General features: G+C 48.2%; 1 protein-coding gene across 1 annotated transcript; it reads right to left on the bottom strand.

Moving 5' to 3' along the window:
• Window positions 1-79: 79 nt before the first annotated feature.
• On the bottom strand, window positions 80-18,353 carry LOC115196613 (RNA polymerase II degradation factor 1-like). Its single transcript, XM_029757467.1, has 5 exons — window positions 18,116-18,353; window positions 14,593-14,644; window positions 5,594-5,888; window positions 638-674; window positions 80-320 (listed from the first exon to the last, which is right to left on the bottom strand). Exons 1-5 carry the CDS (start codon window positions 18,351-18,353, stop codon window positions 103-105), a joined length of 840 nt encoding a protein of 279 aa, XP_029613327.1. The 3' UTR covers window positions 80-102.
• Window positions 18,354-18,440: the final 87 nt, after the last annotated feature.

Genomic DNA, 18,440 nt, shown 5'->3' with positions numbered 1-18,440 from the left:
TTGGAGCTGGTGGGGCAGTTAGGACATCTGTTGGGGCAGTTGAGAGATCTGTTGTGGGAGTTGGGAGACACGCTGGGACATTTGGGTCAATGGCCAAGTGTACTAGAAGAACTCTTGGGAGAGTTCTGGGGGGAGAGAGGGCATTAGCTGGGTGACCAGGGAGGTGAACTGGGAGAGGTTGGTGGGGAGCTGGGGCATGGGGGGAAGTTTAGGAGCGGTGATGTTGTGCTCTTTCAGCAGGTTATTGAAGCTGTTGAGGCATGCAGGCGTGTGGGGAATAGGCATGAGACAGCTCTTTACTGCATCGCAGCTGGCAGGGACTGGGAGGAGAGCACAACACCGTCAGTCAGGCAGCACGAGACAACACTCATACAAAATGAACGCTCTGACGTCAGCTTCTTCAGTCACATTGTCTGTCATCAGATAGCACTGTGAGAGAGCATGAATGCACGCACCCAAGCAAAATGCAGGCACACACACATTGTGGTCACTGCATTCTCCGAAGAGAAAGGATTGGCCAGGTCCATCATGGGACTTGCAAGTTACAAACCAAAATAGAAGAAATGCATTCAAATGTGATTACAATATTCTCCTTACAAACATAAAAACTGTTGTATTATAATGAGCAAATACTTACCACCACAATCGCCCTCGTCTAAAGTCTTCACCTCCTCCTGCAGAGCCATAGAAGCAGCAGAGGAACAGGAACAGCCATGAGTGACAGAACAACAGCAGGGAATAGCATTTAGTGACAAGTAGTTACCACAGCTGCACAAGCCTCAAGAGAGACAGCTAAATGTTGTGTCTTCCCACATGGAAAAGATCCTAACACAATTCTTATATGTTCTACCTGGAACTTGTAAGTAATGCATTTGGCAGCAAATACAAATACAAAATGCATAGAATATTCTTGTAATATCTGACTTACAGTTGAAGTCGGAAGTTTACATACACCTTAGACAAATACATTTAAACTCAGTTTTTCACAATTCCTGACATTTAATCCAAGTAAAGATTCCCTGTCTTAGGTCAGTTAGGATCACCACTTTATTTTAAGAATGTGAAATGTCAGAATAATAGTAGAGAGAATTATTTATTTCAGCTTTTATTTCTTTCATCACAGTCAGCAGGAGCAGATACCCCGGTTATAGGGGTGGAGGAGCGCGTCCGGGAGCACGCAGCAATGCTTCACCATCTTGCCATCGCCATGGACCTCGTTGTCCAGGCTATGGACCGCTGGGAGAGACAGGGAGTTCTTCCAGCGCCTCCACCAGCACAACCGGGGTCTTCTCTGAGCGCCCCTTTTCCACCTGGTTCCAGTGGGATTCGTCTCTTCCTGCCCCAGGAGTACGACGGATAGGCTGCAAACTGCCAGGGTTTCCTGCTTCAACTGGAGCTATACCTGGCCACCATCCACCCGGCTCCATTGGGCCGTGAGAGGGTGTCCGCCATCGTCTCGTGCCTCACCGGGAAAGCCCTGGAGGGGGCCAACGCTGTGTGGAGAGAGGGAGATGAAGCGTTGGATCAGTTTAAGGAGTTCACCCGCCCGAGGGTAGAGCAGCGGGTGAGCGGCTTTTCCATCTGAGACAGGAGACGAGGAGCGCCCAGGAGTTTGCCCTGTAGTTTAGGACCCTGGCTGCCAGTGCAGGATGGAGCGACAGGGCCCTGATCGACCATTACCGCTGCAGTCTGCGCGAGGACCTTCGTCAGGAGTTGGCCTGCAGAGACACCACCCTCACGTTCGACCAGCTGGTGGACTTGTCCATCCGGCTGGACAACCTGCTGGCTACCCGTGGAGGGGCAGTGTGCAGGGAGACCGGAGGGGGTTCCCGCTCGTGCACCATCTGTGGCCGCAGAGGTCACACTGCCGGTCGGTGCCGGGTTGGTTCCACTGGGGTTCGAGGCAGCAGGCAGGGAGCTCTGGCGTCACCCCAGGTGAGCCGGCACCATTCTCACCCAGAGCCCTCTGTTGCACATATGTTTGTCACTTTCCCTGAGTTTTCCCCGCATTCCCAGCATAAGGCACTCGTCGATTCAGGCGCGGCTGGGAATTTTATTGACAGAGCTTTAGCCCATAATTTAGGGATCCCCATCGTTCTGGTGTATGTGCCTTTCCCCGTTCATGCCTTAGATAGTCGACCATTAGAGTCAAGGTGGATTAGGGAGGTCACCGCTCCTTTGGGCATGGTGACGCAGGGGGGTCATACGGAGAAAATTAGTCTCTTCCTTATTGACTCTCCTGCGTTTCCCGTGGTGCTGGGCCTACCCTGATTAGCTTGTCATAACCCCACTGTTTCTTGGCCACAGAGGGCTCTCACGGGATGGTCGCGAGAGTGCTCAGGTAGGTGTTTAGGGGTTTCCGTTGGTGCTCCTACGGTGGAGAGTCCAGACCAGGTCTCCACCATGCGCATTCCCCCTGAATATGCCAATTTGGCTCTCGCCTTCTCCAAAAAGAAGGCGACTCATTTACCACCTCATCGACGGGGCGATTGTGCGATAGATCTCCTGGTAGACGCTGCACTTCCCAGGAGTCACGTGTATCCCCTCTCACAGGCGGAGACGGAGGCTATGGAAACATATGTCTCCGAATCCCTGCGCCAGGGTACATTCGGTCCTCCACTTCACCCGCCTCCTCGAGTTTCTCTTTTGTGAAGAAGGAGGGAGGTCTGCGCCCGTGTACTGACTATCGGGGTCTGAATCAGATCACTGTGAGGTATAGTTACCCGCTACCGCTCATAGCCACAGCGATAGAGTCAATGCACGGGGCGCGCTTGTTCACCAAATTAGATCTCAGGAGCGCTTACAACCTGGTGCGTATCCGAGAGGGAGACGAGTGGAAGACGGCTTTCAGTACCACCTCAGGGCACTATGAGTACCTCGTCATACCGTACGGGTTGATGAATGCGCCATCAGTCTTCCAAGCCTTTGTAGACGAGACTTTCAGGGACCTGCACGGGCAGAGTGTAGTGGTGTATATTGATGACATTTTGATGTACTCCGCTACATGTGCCGAGCATGTGTCCCTGGTGCGCAGAGTGCTTGGTCACCTGTTGGAGCATGACCTGTACATCAAGGCTGAGAAATGCCTGTTCTTCCAACAGTCCGTCCCCTTCCTAGGGTATCGCATTTCCACCTCAGGGGTGGAGATGGAGAGTGACCGCATTGCAGCCGTGCGTAATTGGCCGACTCCCACCACGATAAAGGAGGTGCAGCGGTTCTTAGGGTTTGCCAACTACTACCGGAGGTTTATCCGGGGTTTTGGTCAGGTAGCGGCTCCCATTACCTCCCTGCTGAAGGGGGGCCCGGTGCGCTTGCAGTGGACAGCTGAGGCGGACATGGCTTTTAGTCACCTGAGGGCTCTGTTTACCTCGGCTCCCGTGCTGGCCCATCCGGATCCCTCTTTGGCGTTCATAGTGGAGGTGGACACGTCCGAGGCTGGGATAGGAGCTGTGCTCTCTCAGCGCTCGGGTACGCCACCGAAGCTTTGTCCCTGTGCCTTCTTCTCGAAGAAGCTCAGCCCGGCGGAGCAAAACTATGACGTGGGAGACCGGGAGTTGTTGGCTGTCGTCAAGGCCTTGAAGGTGTGGAGACATTGGCTTGAGGGGGCTAGACACCCTTTTCTCATCTGGACTGACCACCGCAATCTGGAGTACATCCGGGCAGCGAGGAGACTGAACACTCGCCAGGCAGTGTGGGCCATGTTTTTCACCCGTTTTGTGTTTACCCTTTCTTGCAGACCAGGCTCCCAGAACGCGAAGGCAGACGCATTGTCCCGGCTGTATGACACAGAGGAGCGGCCCCTGGATCCCACTCCCATGCTCCCTGCCTCCTGCCTGGTGGCGCCGGTAGTGTGGGAGCTGGACACGGACATTGAGCAGGCGTTACGTGCAGAGCCCGCTCCCGTCCAGTGTCCCGCTGGGCGTCTGTACGTCTTGTCTGCTGTTCGTGACCGGTTGATCTATTGGGCCCACACGTCACCCTCCTCTGGTCATCCTGGGATCGGTCGGACAGTGCGCTGTTTGAGTGGGAGGTATTGGTAGCCTGCCTTGGCTAACGACGTGAGGGTTTATGTTTCCTCCTGCTCGGTATGCGCCCAGTGTAAGGCTCCTAGGCACCTGCCCAGAGGTAAGCTACATCCCTTACCCGTTCCACAGCGGCCTTCGTCGCACCTGTCGGTGGATTTTCTTACTGATCTTCCACTCTCACAGGGTAACACCGCGATCCTGGTCGTTGTGGATCGTCCCCGAGGCCAGTGTCAACACGCGGCTCGGGGGGGTACTGTCACGACTTCTGCCGAAGTTGGTCCCTCTCCTTGTTCGGGCGGCGTTCGAAGTCGCCGACCTTCTAGCCATCGCTGATCCTCTTTTCATTTTCCTTTGGTTTTGTCTTGTCTTGTATCACACCTGGTTCCAATCCCATTCATTACATGTTGTGTATTTAACCCTCTGTTCCCCCTCATTGTCCTTGTCGGTGATTGTTTGTTTGTAAGCTATGTGCAAGACATGTTCTGGTGTGCGATGGGTTTTGTACCCACTTGTATTATTTTGTATATTTTGGTTTTCTGAGCTTTTGAGCACTTATTAAACTGCTCCGTTTTATATCAAGTTCGATCTCCTGCGCCTAACTTCCCTGCCACCAGCACGCACCCTTACAGGGGTCAACTGCCTTGCTCAAGAACAGCAGATTTTCCCACCTTAGGGATTCGAACCAGCGACCTTTCGGTTACTGGTCCAATGCTCTTAACCGCTAGGCTACCTGCCGCCCCCAAAACATACAAAAGACATGTAAGCTAAGCCTTCTGCGGTCTCATATACATGGGACATACACATTTCAAAGCACTTGCATACAACTGTCTGACGCCATCAACGCACGCAAAGTCACACTTATTGAAGAAAGAAGCAAAGTCTGCCGCGAGGAAGAGCAGGAAGGGGGAAAGCAGAAAGAGGAGAAGAGGAGGAAGTGGGGAGGACAGGAGGAGGAGAAAGACAGGAGAAGGAAGAATAATTACTTTTTGATAGCAGCAGTGACTCTATTTAGTTATTAAGTTGAGATCGCTCAACAATCATTCTCACGATAGCACATTGGTAGTAATCACTGACAAATATCAAAGATAAGCAGGGCTGGGCTTGGTTAAAATCCTGGATAGTTGACCAAAGGCATAGCTGTAGATACAGTATATCAACTGTCCAGTAGGAGCCCAGCATTAATATTGTATTTTTCTTACAGTAATTGTCATGTTTTTGTTTTGTAAGAAAAGCATTTATTTTGTAGTGGTTACATGTCAAAACATACACTTTTCTTATAATATTCATAGATTACTCATATTCATGTATTTTGTCACATATATGCCATACAATGTCCATGTAGGAAAGTGGCCATCTTCATGTATTCGATTGTGTTTGTCATACAAAGCCAAACATACACCATTTCAATGTTGATATAGAAGATACATGTACAAATCATTATTTGTATCTTACCTGATTCTTACTAGATTTTTGTACAAATAATCTACTTCTGCCATTCAAAATGATTATTTTAATTTCATGATTCTTTTCCATATGCGTTACAACGAAAACCATGGCTTTGACATTACCTTGGTAGTGGTGTCAGGTTTATTGCAGTCCTCTGCCTCCTCTGCTTTCTGTGGTTGTTGGGTCACCGGTTCATGTGCTACTTTGGCGTCCTGGGCCTTTGGTTTAGGTTCAGGCTCTACTGTCTTGAATCGTTCTGGCTCTGGGCTTGAACGAGGGGATGGAGAGGCCCTCTGGGGCTCTGGCTCCTCCTGGGGTTCTGGTTCAATGTCGGGTGATGCAGCCTCTCTGGGCTCTGACTGTGGGACACTCTCTGCTGCCTCCACTGGGTCCTCCTCAGCGGGACACACCTGGCACCTACTGTATAGTACAGGTGCAGTTAGGGGCCACATCAAAGAAATGTGCATACAGTGATATGAACAAATAAAAATTAACACAGCATGGGAAAAAAGTGATTCGATAGCGTCATGGTTGCCCCATTACTACAGTGAAAATGGATTTCTTCTAGCCCAACCAGGTCAAAAGATCTGACCTATATATGTCTGGCATAATTTTTTTTATCTTCCTATAGCGGATCGCCGGGTTGTCATTAGTTACCACAGCCACAAAATAAAAATTGTCTATATCATAAGAATTCATGAAAACAAAAATGTGCTTTTTGGTCTTCATTTAAAGATGCCCTTTGCAGAAATCGCTCCGCCATTTCCTGGTTGCTGAAATTGTAATAGTTTGCCTAATTTCAGTTTATATGACAAAACAAGCAAGTATGTGTAGAGAATCATTGTACCATCTAAACCATTGTAAAATATATTGTCCATAATCAAAAATATTGTACTTTCAGCTGTTTGAAGCTAGCATACAAAACCGAAAGTGAAGGACGCAAAAACGGAACTTAAGCATGGGAAGCATTGTGTGGAGTACAGCAGGTCAGCCACCAGGGGGAGACTGGTGGCTGACCTGCTCGACGGGATCTCCGGCCAGGACTAATTGGGGCTGATTGGACTCCCGTATAGTTGGGGACGGTACCAGAGGTAACAGGAGGGAGTTCAGTTTTGATCCCCACAGGACACAGCAAGACCCGGAGCCCAGAAGACAGTATCCCGGAGAGGGTCTCTTGGGGTAGACTTATTCTTTTCTTTTGGACTATTATTTTAATAAACACCTTTGAAACTGAGCTTAATCCTACTCTGTCCGTGTCTGATCTTGGTAAACGTTTTGACCCAACCCCCTGGTCTGCCACAAGTGGTGGAGAATGCGTGCACTCTGACAACGTGGTCAGATCAGGGTTGACGTTTATGCAGCATCAGCATGGACGAGTTGATAGCTCAGTTCATCCGGGCCCAACAAGCCCAACAGGCGGTGCAGGAACGAACGCTGGAAGAACAGCGGCTACAAAACGTCCGCCTCACTGAGGAAATCAGGAAGCTACAAGGAGGGGTGTCTACTGAATCACATTCAAACCAGTTTTTAATCAAGCTAACAGATGACGACATCGAAACCTAACTCTATATGTTTGAACAGACAGCACTACCGGAAGGATGGCCAAGGCAGAAGTGGGCCAGTCTGCTGGCCCTGTTCTTTCTCTGGGAATGCCAAAAAGGCATATTGGGACCTGAACGATGAACAGGCAACTAACTACAACGGATTCAAACGGGAGATACTCAGCCACTACGGATACAGCCTGGCCCAACGGGCTCAACTATTCCACAACTGGAGGTTCGTAGCCGACGCATCCCCCGAGCCCAGATGAGCGACTTACTACGCGTCACCAGGGGATGGCTCCTAACTGATGTACCCACCCTCTCCATCTTAGAAAAAGTGGTCCTGGATCGCTTCCTATGGGCACTACCCCACAACATGAAGAGGGCAGCGAGTCTATGCGTGCCCCAGACCTTTGAGGGCCTCCTGGAAGCAGTGGAGATGCATCAGAACACTCAGGCCCTGCTGAGTGGGAGCCGAGTCAAGTCGACAACCCATTCGAGGAGTCGGAAGGACAGCCCCACTGCTGGGTACCCCGAACCGACAGTCGGCAGGGCCAAAGGACCGCAAACCCGTGGAGAGACTGCTGGGGTAGGGCCGACCCGCCACCGACGACCCCAGGTAGATGGAGACCAAAGAAGGTGTTTTGAGTGTGGTGCCCGTGGGGGCACATGGCCTGGAATTGCCCGGCTCAAGAGGAGTCGATGCCATCTGCAAGCCCCGGAAGCGAAGTGGGTCACGCAGTGAACTACGTCACCTCCTGTTAGGCACACCACGAATATAACTGCACCCATGGTCCCGGTGAAGGTTGACGGACACGACACGGAAGCTCTATTAGACTCCGGAAGTATGGTTACCCTTGTAACCATGAACCTGCTGAACCAGGAGTCGGAACGGGGTAGGGAGTTGTCCATTTCCTGTGTTCACGGGGACACAAAGCGGTATCCAACCATATGGGCCAACATCGTGACGCCACAAGGGAACTGCCAGATGATGGTGGGTGCAGTACCAGAGTTGCCGGTACCTCTCCTAGTGGGACGAGATTGTCCACTGTTCGCGACCCTGTGGGGGCACGAGCTGAGGAAGAAGGTACAAGCCGTCCGAAGACGAGAGCGAGGACGACCCATCGCCTGTGCGGCCCGGAAGCAAATGGTTGACCAACCTGTATCAAGTCCCCTGTGGCTCAGTTGGTAGAGCATGGTGTTTGCAACGCCAGGGTTGTGGGTTCGATTCCCACGAGGGACCAGTACGGGGGAAAAATGTATAAAATGTATGCATTCACTACTGTAAGTCGCTCTGGATAAGAGCGTCTGCTAAATGACTAAAATGTTTTAAAAAATATCGGATTCCGGAGGCCCGAAGGAAGGCCGAGAAACAGGAAGTGGAGGCGAGGCTGAGGATGGGGGTCGTTGAAGAGTCTCACAGTGCATGGTGCAGCCCCATCGTGTTGGTGTCCAGACCGGACGGTAGCCTGTGCTTCTGTAATGATTTCCGGGGTGTGAACGACATAAGCTTGTTCGACGCCTCCCCCCTTCCCGAGGGTGAACGAGCTCATCGTCCGATTGGGAAAGGCCCGGTACATCAGCACCCTTGACCGGACCAAAGGATATTGGCAGGTACTGTTGGCAGCCTCCTCCCGGGAGAAGACGGCGTTTTAAAAACCAGACGGATTGTATCAGTACCGCGTGCTCCCGTTCGGTGTCCACGGAGCACAGCCCACATTCCAGCGACTGATGAACAAAGTACTTCGACCACACCAGTAGTACGCAGCAGCATATTTGGATGATATTATCATCCACAGCCAAGGTTGGGAAGAGCACCTGACACGCTTCCAGGCGGTGCTGGACACGCTCAGACAAGCCGGGTTGACCGCGAACCCCAAGAAAAGCAAACTAGTATTCGAGGAGGTGGAGTACCTGGGGTATTTGATCGGACGGGGGAACGTCAAGCCCCAGGACAGGAAGGTTCCCGCGGTACGTGACTGGCCTGTTCCACGCACCAAGACACAGGTCAAGTCCTTCCTGGGACTGGCAGGATACTATAGCCGGTTTATCCCCAACTTTGCGGCTATAGCTTCCTCCCTCACCGATCTAACCAGGGCCCGCCTCCCGAAAACAGGGAAATAGACGGACAAGATAGAAGCGGCGTTCAGCCGCTTGAAGGAAGCGCTGTGCTCCCATCCGATTTTCGTAACGCCGATTTCCAGGTGCCGATGTTGGTCCAGACGGATGCATGTGACACAGGACTAGGGGCCATTCTGTCCCAGGTACATGGGGAGGTGCACCCCATCATGTACATCAGCCGAAAGCTGATACCCAGAGAATGGCCCCTAGTCCTGTGTCACATGCATCCGTCTGGACCAACATCGGCACCTGGAAATCGGCGTTACGAAAATCGGATGGGAGCACAGCGCTCCCTTTCTTATTGAGAGTGTCTAGCGGTGAAGTATTAGCTGTTAGGTACCCACTTCACCCTGGTCACAGACCATGCTCCCCTGGTCTGGATGGCCAGGGGAAGGGACACAAACGATTGGGTCCTCAGGTGGTTCTTGTCCCTTCAACGCTTCTCTTTTTCTGTTGTGCACAGGTCAGGGGCGAAGCATGGAAACGCGGATGCCCTATTGAGAAGGAAGACATACGTCGCACTGATGACAGTCCCCTCCCGACAGAGCTGGGGGGGTGGCATACAGCAGGTCAGCCACCAGGGGGAGACTCGTCGAGGCCTGGTGGCAGACGGAGTATACATCACGTGGCGATGGCTCCATCTGCTGGACGTGCCAGGTCTCGACGGGATCTCCGGCCAGGACTAATTGGGGCTGATTGGGGATTGGTGAGTAATCAAGGGCCGATTCCTCACCAGCTGTACAAGTCCCATTAAGCTGTCAGAAGGGAGGCACACAGGAAAGAGACTGGGGGAGGAAAGGACTCCCGCATAGTTGGGGACGGTACCAGAGGTAACAGGAGGGAGTTCAGTTTTGATCCCCACAGGACACAGCAAGACCCGGAGCCCAGAAGACGGTATCCCGGAGAGGGTCTCTTGGGGGAGACTATTTCTTTTGGACTATTATTTTAATAAACACCTTTGAAATTGAGCTAATCCTACTCTGTCCGTGTCTGATCTGTGTAAACGTTTTGACCTAACCCCCTGGTCTGCCACAGAAATAACTTTGATTTTCTTTCAATGAGAAAGACATCTATAACTCACATTTCTATGTGAATTTGGTCGAGTCACCCAAAAAGTTACATATTGCAGCTTTAAGGTTAGGGTTACGCGTAAGGTTAATAGTGTGGTTAAGGTTACGGTTAAAGTTAGGGTTAAAATACGATTTTTAAGAAAATAAATGGGCGAGGTTCAGTCATTTGAGACTGTGGTAACTAGTGACAACCAGACCGCCATGTTGTGGGCTGTTCTAAAACTACTCAGTCATGTTACCTCATTGGCTAGCTAGCTAACAGCCTGTTAACTTTAACAGTATATCCAAACATTTGGGGGCATAGAAAGGAGATCAATACTTATAGCAATGCATGATGCTGCGTTCACATCCTAGTCGGAACTTAGAAACTCAGACATTTCAGACTTGCTAACTGATTGTAGTTATAGAGAACCACATTATGAGTCATAATACCCATATAACCTAGTGGTCAAACAGATAAATGGTTCCAATCATTTCCCACCATTTTTCCCATAGGGGATTTTAGAAACACTTAAAATAAGAACTGTGTACAGTAGGCTTACCCTGGCATGACGTTGTGATAACCGTGTAAATCTCTCTAGGACAACATGACTTTTATCAATATATTCGCCTGTATTTACCCCCAAAAAATGAATCTGGACGTAAATGGAGCCGACTATATTGATAAAAGTCACCTTATCCAAGAGAGATTTACATGGTTATCAGCCTACACAAAACACAGCCCTTATTTAATCCCCTATGATGAAAATAAATGGTGGAAAAACTATTGGAACCATTTCCCTGTTTGACTGCTGAGTTTTATGGATATTATGATGCCTCCTCTGTGGCGCTCTATACACATGCTGATTTCAACCAGTTAGCAAGTCAGACATTTCCGAGTTCCTAGTTCTGACTAGGATGTGAACACGGCATGAATGACAGGTCTCTTGCATGTTGTCATCGCAATACTTTTTAAAGAGACAGTGCACAATGTAATGCCGGTGAGGTATGATTCAATTTTAGTCCTGTATTGACGCTTTGCCTGTTTGATGGTTCATCAGAGGGCATAGTGGGATTTCTTATAAGCTTCTGGGTTAGAGTCCCACTCCTTCAAAGCGGCAGCTCTACCCTTTAGCTCAGTGTGGATGTTGCCTGTAATCCATGGCTTCTAGTTGGGGTATGTACGTACAGTCACTGTGGGGACGGCGTCATCGATGCACTTATTGATGAAGCCAGTGACTGAGGTGGTGTACTCCTCAATGCTGTTGGAAGAATCCCAGAACATATTCCAGTCTGTGCTAGCAAAACAGTCCTGTAGCTTAGCATCATCTGACCACTTTTTTATTGACCGAGTCGCTGATGCTTCCTGCTTTAGTTTTTGCTTGTAAGCAGGAATCAGGAGGATAGAATTATGGTCAGATTTTCCAAATGAAGGGCGAGGGAGAGCTTTGTACGTGTCTCTGTGTGTGGAATAAAGGTGGTCTACAGTTTTTTTCCCTTTGGTTGCACATTTAACATGCTGGTAGAAACGAGGTAAAACGGATTTAAGTTTCCCTACATTAAAGTCCCCAGCCACTAGGAGCGCCGCCTCTGGATGAGCGTCTTCCTGTTTGCTTATGGCCGTATACAGCTCATTGTGTGCGGTCTTAGTGCCAGCATCGGTTTGTGATGGTAAATAGACAGCTACAAAGAATATACAGTGGGGGGAAAAGTATTTGATCCCCTGCTGATTTTGTACGTTTGCCCACTTACAAAGAAATGATCAGTCTATAATTTTAATGGTAGGTTTATTTGAACAGTGAGAGACAGAATAACAACAAAAATATCCAGAAAAACGCATGTCAAAAATGTGTCTGTCAGCGTAGTGTCCAGAGCATGGAGGCGCTACCAGGAGACAGAACAGTACATCAGGAGATGTGGAGGAGGCCGTAGGAGGGCAACAACCCAGCAGCAGGACCGCTACCTCCGCCTTTGTACAAGGAGGAGCAGGAGGAGCACTGCCAGAGCCCTGCAAAATGACCTCCAGCAGGCCACAAATGTGCATGTGTCTGCTCAAACGGTCAGAAACAGACTCCATGAGGGTGGTATGAGGGCCCGACGTCCACAGGTGGGGGTTGTGCATACGACCCAACACCGTGCAGGACGTTTGGCATTTGCCAGAGAACACCAAGATTGGCAAATTCGCCACTGGCGCCATGTGCTCTTCACAGATGAAAGCAGGTTCACACTGAGCACGTGACAGACGTGACAGAGTCTGGAGATGCCGTGGAGAACGTTCTGCTGTCTGCAACATCCTCCAGCATGACCGGTTTGGCGGTGGGTCAGTCATGGTGTGGGGTGGCATTTCTTTGGGGGGCCGCACAGCCCTCCATGTGCTCGCCAGAGGTAGCCTGACTGCCATTAGGTACCGAGATGAGATCCTCAGAACCCTTGTGAGACCATATGCTGGTGCGGTTGGCCCTGGGTTCCTCCTAAAGCAAGACAATGCTAGACCTCATGTGGCTGGAGTGTGTCAGCAGTTCCTGCAAGAGGAAGGCATTGATGCTATGGACTGGCCCGCCCGTTCCCCAGACCTGAATCCAATTGAGCACATCTGGGACATCATGTCTCGCTCCATCCACCAACGCCACGTTGCACCACAGACTGTCCAGGAGTTGGCGGATGCTTTAGTCCAGGTCTGGGAGGAGATCCCTCAGGAGACCATCCGCCACCTCATCAGGAGCATGCCCAGGCGTTGTAGGGAGGTCATACAGGCACGTGGAGGCCACACACACTACTGAGCCTCATTTTGACTTGTTTTAAGGACATTACATCAAGTTGGATCAGCCTGTAGTGTGGTTTTCCACTTTAATTTTGAGTGTGACTCCAAATCCAGACCTCCATGGGTTGATAAATTGGATTTACATTGATTATTTTTGTGTGATTTTGTTGTCAGCACATTCAACTATGTAAAGAAAAAAGTATTTAATAAGATAATTTCTTTCATTCAGATCTAGAATGTGTTGTTTAAGTGTTCCCTTTATTTTTTGGAGCAGTGTACTTTTTTCCCCCACTGTAGATGAAAACTCTCTTGGTCAATAGTGTGGTCTACAGCTTATCATGACATACTCTACCTCAGGAGAGCAAAACCTCGAGACTTCTGTAGATTTCATGCACCAGCTGTTGTTTACAAATATACTTAGACTGCCACCCCATGTCTTACCAGAGGCTGCTGTTCTATCCTAACGAAAAAGTGTAAAACCCAGCAGCTGTATGTTATTCATGTTGTCGTTCAGTCACGACTCAGTGAAACATAAGATATTACAGTTTTTAATGTCCCGTTGGTAGGATATACGTGCTCGTAGTTCGTCTATTTTATTATCCAGTGATTGTACGTTGGCTAATAGGATTGATGGTAAAGGCAGATTACCCACTCGCAGTCGGATCCTTACAGGGCACCCAGACCTACGTCCCCGATATCTCCGTCTCTTTCTCCTACGAATGACGGGGATGAGGGCCTTGTCGGGTGTCTGGAGTAAATACTTCACGTCTGACTCGTTAAAGAGAAAAAAAAAGGATTCTTCAAGTACGGGGTGAGTAATCACTGTCCTGATATCTAGAAGCTCTTTTCGGTCATAAGAGACGGTGGCATAAGCATTATGTACAAAATAAGTAACAAATAACGCGAAAAAACACACACAATAGCACAATTGGTTCGGGGACCGTAAAACGGCAGCCATCTCCTCCCGCGCCAATTTGTCCTGTCTCAATAAGAAAATTGTGCTTTTACACAATGTAGAAACCTAATATTCCACAAATTACTTTTGTAATTTCAATGACATGTATTCATGTCAACATTTTAGCTTTTATAATAAACTAAAGTTTTTAGTGTTACATATTAGTTTCCAGGGCACAACATGTGCTTCAAAAGTAGCTAGAATTCATTTCGGCTCAATATAGGCTGTATCTCAATCAAAAAAAAAAGTAATCTTATTTTCAGATCCTCCTCAATTTCATGTGGTGCTCCTAACTTTTTAAAGTTGGGAACACCAGTGCTACCAATGAAAAATGATCATTTAGAGCCCTGGTCACAGCAAAATGTTGCTCCCTGATGATCCCAATGCCTCCCCCCTATAACTGCCTGACACTATTGCATAGGTAGAACAACAACATGTCACTTGCCAATCCTACTAATACCGTGCATTATGTAATCAACCTAGCAACCAGTTCAGTAGCCAACCAAGAAAATTCAATAGAAGAAATAAGTGTAAAGTTAAACATAAACAAAATATATTTTCAGACATTTAGTTTGTTGCCAGTAAACAGTTAGCAACAGGTCTCCTCAAAGTGTTACATCTGATAGACTAACGTTACACTTGGTCAAAAACAATTCGCATGCAATATGAACAAGGCAGGCTTGAGGCTACTCACTTGAACACTCGACAGATTTCGAGTGCATTCGGTAATAGTTTACCTCCCAAGACTCATCTTTGCGACATTAACGAATCTGTTGTCAAGTCAACGAACGTTTTGCTGTGTTTAAAAGTTTTGAAATAGAGAGAGAATCGTCTACCTCAATGGATTCGCTCGAGCCCAAACCTTAGCCACCCTTCACCCGCGTTGAAGCGAAAAACAGGAGGCCCGCTCAGTTACTAGGCAACCGTCGAGAGGGACCAGCGGTTGCCAGGGGAAACGATGTCGTGGTTATGCTTACATCAAATGTTTTGATTAGATGTGTATTTTGTCACATGCATAGGTTCTTCACAAGCTTCTTCACAACTGTGTCCGTGTGATTTGACCATTTCAGCTCCTCGGAAATGTGTATGCCAAGGAACTTGAAGTTTTTGACCGTCTCCACATCGGCCATGTTGATGAGGATGGGGGCGTGCCCAGCCTGATTCCTCCTGAAGTCCACAATCAGTTCCTTTGTTTTGCTGACGTTGAGGGAGAGGTTGCTTACCTGACACCACAATGTCAGCGTTCCTACCTCATCCCTGTAGGCTGTCTAATCGTTTTTGGTAATCAAATCAAATGTTATTTGTCACATGCTCCAAATACAACAGGTGTAATACAACCTTACCGTGAAATGCTTACTTACAAGCCAGGTTAACCAGCAATGCAGTTCAAAAAATCAAGTTAAGAAAATATTTACCTAATAATCTCAAGTAAAAAAATGAAATGTTAAAAATAACACAATAAAATAACAATACCGAGACTATATACAGGGGGTACCGGTACCGAGTCAATGTGCAGGGGGTACAGGTTAGTCGAGGTAATTTGTACATGTAGGTAGGGGGAAAGGGACTATGCATTGATAATAAACAGCGAGTCACAGCAGTTTAAAAACAAAGGGGGGGTTGTCAATGTAAATAGTCCGGGTGGTCTGCGATCAGGCCTACCATTGTTGTGTCGTCAGCAAACTTAATGATGGTGTTGGAGTGGTGCTTGGCCACACAGTGAACAGGAGTACAGGTGGACTGCTTAAAACATGTAGGTATTACAGACTTGGTAATCCATCTGGCCCCGCAGCCTTGTGAATGTTGACCTGTTTAAAGGTCTTGCTCAAATCGGCTACGGAGAGCGTGTGTCACGTATACTCCCTCTCCGACGTTTAGCTCAGCTGGTAGGCCTGCGTCACTGGGCAGCTCGCAGCTGGGTTTCCCTTTGTAGTCCGTAATAGTTTGCAAGCCCTGCCACATCCGGCGAGCGTCAGAACCAGTGGAGTAGGATTCAATCTTAGTCCTGTATTGACGCTTTGCCTGTTTGATGGTTCGTCTGAAGGCATAGCGGGATTGCTTATAAGCGTCCAGATTAGTGTCCCGCTCCTTGAAAGCGGCAACTCTAGCCTTTAGCTCGGTACAGATGTTGCCTGTAATCCATGGCTTCTGGTTGGGATATGTACAGTGAGGGAAAAAAGTATTTGATCCCCTGCTGATTTTGTACGTTTGCCCACTGACAAAGAAATGATCAGTCTATAATTTTAATGGTAGGTTTATTTGAACAGTGAGAGACAGAATAACAACAAAAAAATCCAGAAAAACGCATGTAAAAAATGTTAGAAATTGATTTGCATTTTAATTTTTCACTAACTGGGATGTGAAAAAATGTGTGCACAAAATTTGAGAGAAATAGGCTTTTGTTGCGTATGGAACATTTCTGGGATCTTTTATTTCAGCTCATGAAACATGGGACCAACACTTTACATGTTGCATTTAGATTTTTGTTCAGTCTAGGTTGTGCCTTTAGATTTCGAGAAAATTAACAACTAAGGAAGAATTTTTCACTTCTCTCATTCCCTGGCCTGGTCTGCTTGGTCTGTTTCGCAAGCGTTCCCAAAGGTCTTGCGATGCTGCGCCTCTGGATTGAGAAACTCTGTGGTAAAATTATGCCAAAGCAGCGGGAATCAGTAATGAACATCCATGAGGGATTTGGAACGAAACTGGTTATGATATTGGGAACCTAAATAACTATGACACAAAGCATATTTTACATTGGTGTAACAAGTTATCAATCGATAGTGCAAACACATATACTGTTTTTTTTCAACTCTGTAAAGCATTGAGGCAGCTAGGGAATTTTAGAAGGGAGAACCTTTATGGGCATGTTCCCCTCTCTATGTTTCGGTTAATTACACAATCTTATTTTAAAAGGGTTCTTCGGCTTTCGCAATAGGAGAACACTTTTTGGTTCCAGTAGAACCCTTTTGGTTACCATGTAGAACTCTCTGTGAAAAGGGTTATTTAAAGGGTTCTCCTATGAGGACAGCGGAAGAACCCTTTTAGGTTCTAGTTGGCACCTTTTTTTCTAAGAGCCAGGAGCATACCACCCTGCATCCCACTGCTGGCTTGCTAAGCAGGGTTGGTCCTGGATGGGAGACCAGGTGGTGTTGGAGGGCCAGTAGGAGGCACCCTTTCTCTGGTCTAAATGTCCCAGGACAATGATTGGGGACATTGCCCTGTGTAGGGTTCTGTCTTTTGGATGGGACGTTAAATGGGTGTCCTGACTCTCTGTGGTCACTAAAGATCCCATGGTACTTATTGTAAGAGTAGGGGTGTTAACCCTGGTGTCCTGACTAAATTCCCAATCTGGCCCTCATACCATCATGGTCACCTAATCATCCCCATCTTACAATTGGCTCATTCATCCCTCTCCCCTGGAACTATTCGCCAGGTTGTTGGTGTAAATGAGAATGTGTTCTCAGTCAACTTACCTGATAAAATAAATATGAGCGGGTTAATCTTACTCTGTCATCTTATTCTTAGAGTGATCCACCTCACTCTCCTCCTCCTGTAGCAAGTGTAACCTGTTCAAGGCATGACAGGGATGAGACAGCCTTACCTCCCCTCCCACACATGTACAGGCATGTGTGGGAGGGGAGGGACTTCACACGTTTATGGCCAGTTGTCTCTTAAACCATGACCCCAATAAATGCTACATTTAAAATGCTATACAAGTGTAGGGCAGGTGGTTGGAGATAGCCTATGCATTTGTTCTGGAGTAGACAGGGGACTCTGAGGATGTTAAGCATGAGTGAAAACTTACTCTGGGTCTTCGTCTTCCTCCAGAATGGCTTCCTGGCTTTGAATGGACAGTTTGATTGATTGGGCATCTTGCATCTGCCTGATCGCCGTCTCAGCTGTGTGTCTGGCCACCTCCTCCGCCATTCGTACCAAATCCACGCAGTCCTGGGTCATCCTGCAGAGATGTGCACATTGCTGGGATATTACTACTATGTCATATTAAGCTAACTTTATTTAGCCAACTTTATTTCTCATTTAACTTACTCCTTTAGACTGAAGGGGAAAAAATTATGGTTAACCCAATGAGAAGATATGCAACTTCTGTTGGATCACCATAACCAGACAATGTGTAAAATAGTGACTGTGTGTAGGCTGCTGTGATATTCTACATAAATTACTTTGAGACATTTGATCTTGTCTGACTCCTTGCTTACCATTCCTCATGGTAGCTATAGCTATGCCCTCAGCCTCTCTCTTGATGCTCTCTATGAAGGGTGTCCACCTGCCTGTCGGAGTCACAGCATCCTCCAGCGATTGGGTTGTTGACTCTGGCACACTTGGAAGATTCGGTTCAGGCTCATCTGGTTTCAATGGCTGTTTTTGCTGTGCCGGCTGTGCCAGAGCCATCTCTTTTGGCTGTGTCATCTGTGTTGGCACCTCCAGATCCTTCATGTCTGCTTCTACTACTTCCTCCAGAACCAGATCCACTGCTTTGGGTCTTTTAGATACTTTAGCACAAGCAGTCATACAGTACGTCAC

The sequence above is a fragment of the Salmo trutta genome, chromosome 7, assembly GCF_901001165.1.
Source record: "Salmo trutta chromosome 7, fSalTru1.1, whole genome shotgun sequence".
NCBI lineage: Eukaryota > Metazoa > Chordata > Actinopteri > Salmoniformes > Salmonidae > Salmo > Salmo trutta.
This window is presented reverse-complemented; position numbering and strand designations above follow the sequence as displayed.

What these genes read in the sequence shown, in the direction of transcription:
- LOC115196613 (XM_029757467.1), bottom strand. Translation starts at nt 18,353, where the DNA reads ATGAAGGATCTGGAGGTGCCAACACAGATGACACAGCCAAAAGAGATG. An exon ending in GAAATCTGTCGAGTGTTCAA is followed by an intron (nt 5,889 to 14,592) that starts GTGAGTAGCCTC and finishes ACTATACAGTAG; the next exon opens with GTGCCAGGTGTGTCCCGCTG. An exon ending in AGACGAGGGCGATTGTGGTG is followed by an intron (nt 321 to 637) that starts GTAAGTATTTGC and finishes CTCTCCTCCCAG; the next exon opens with TCCCTGCCAGCTGCGATGCA.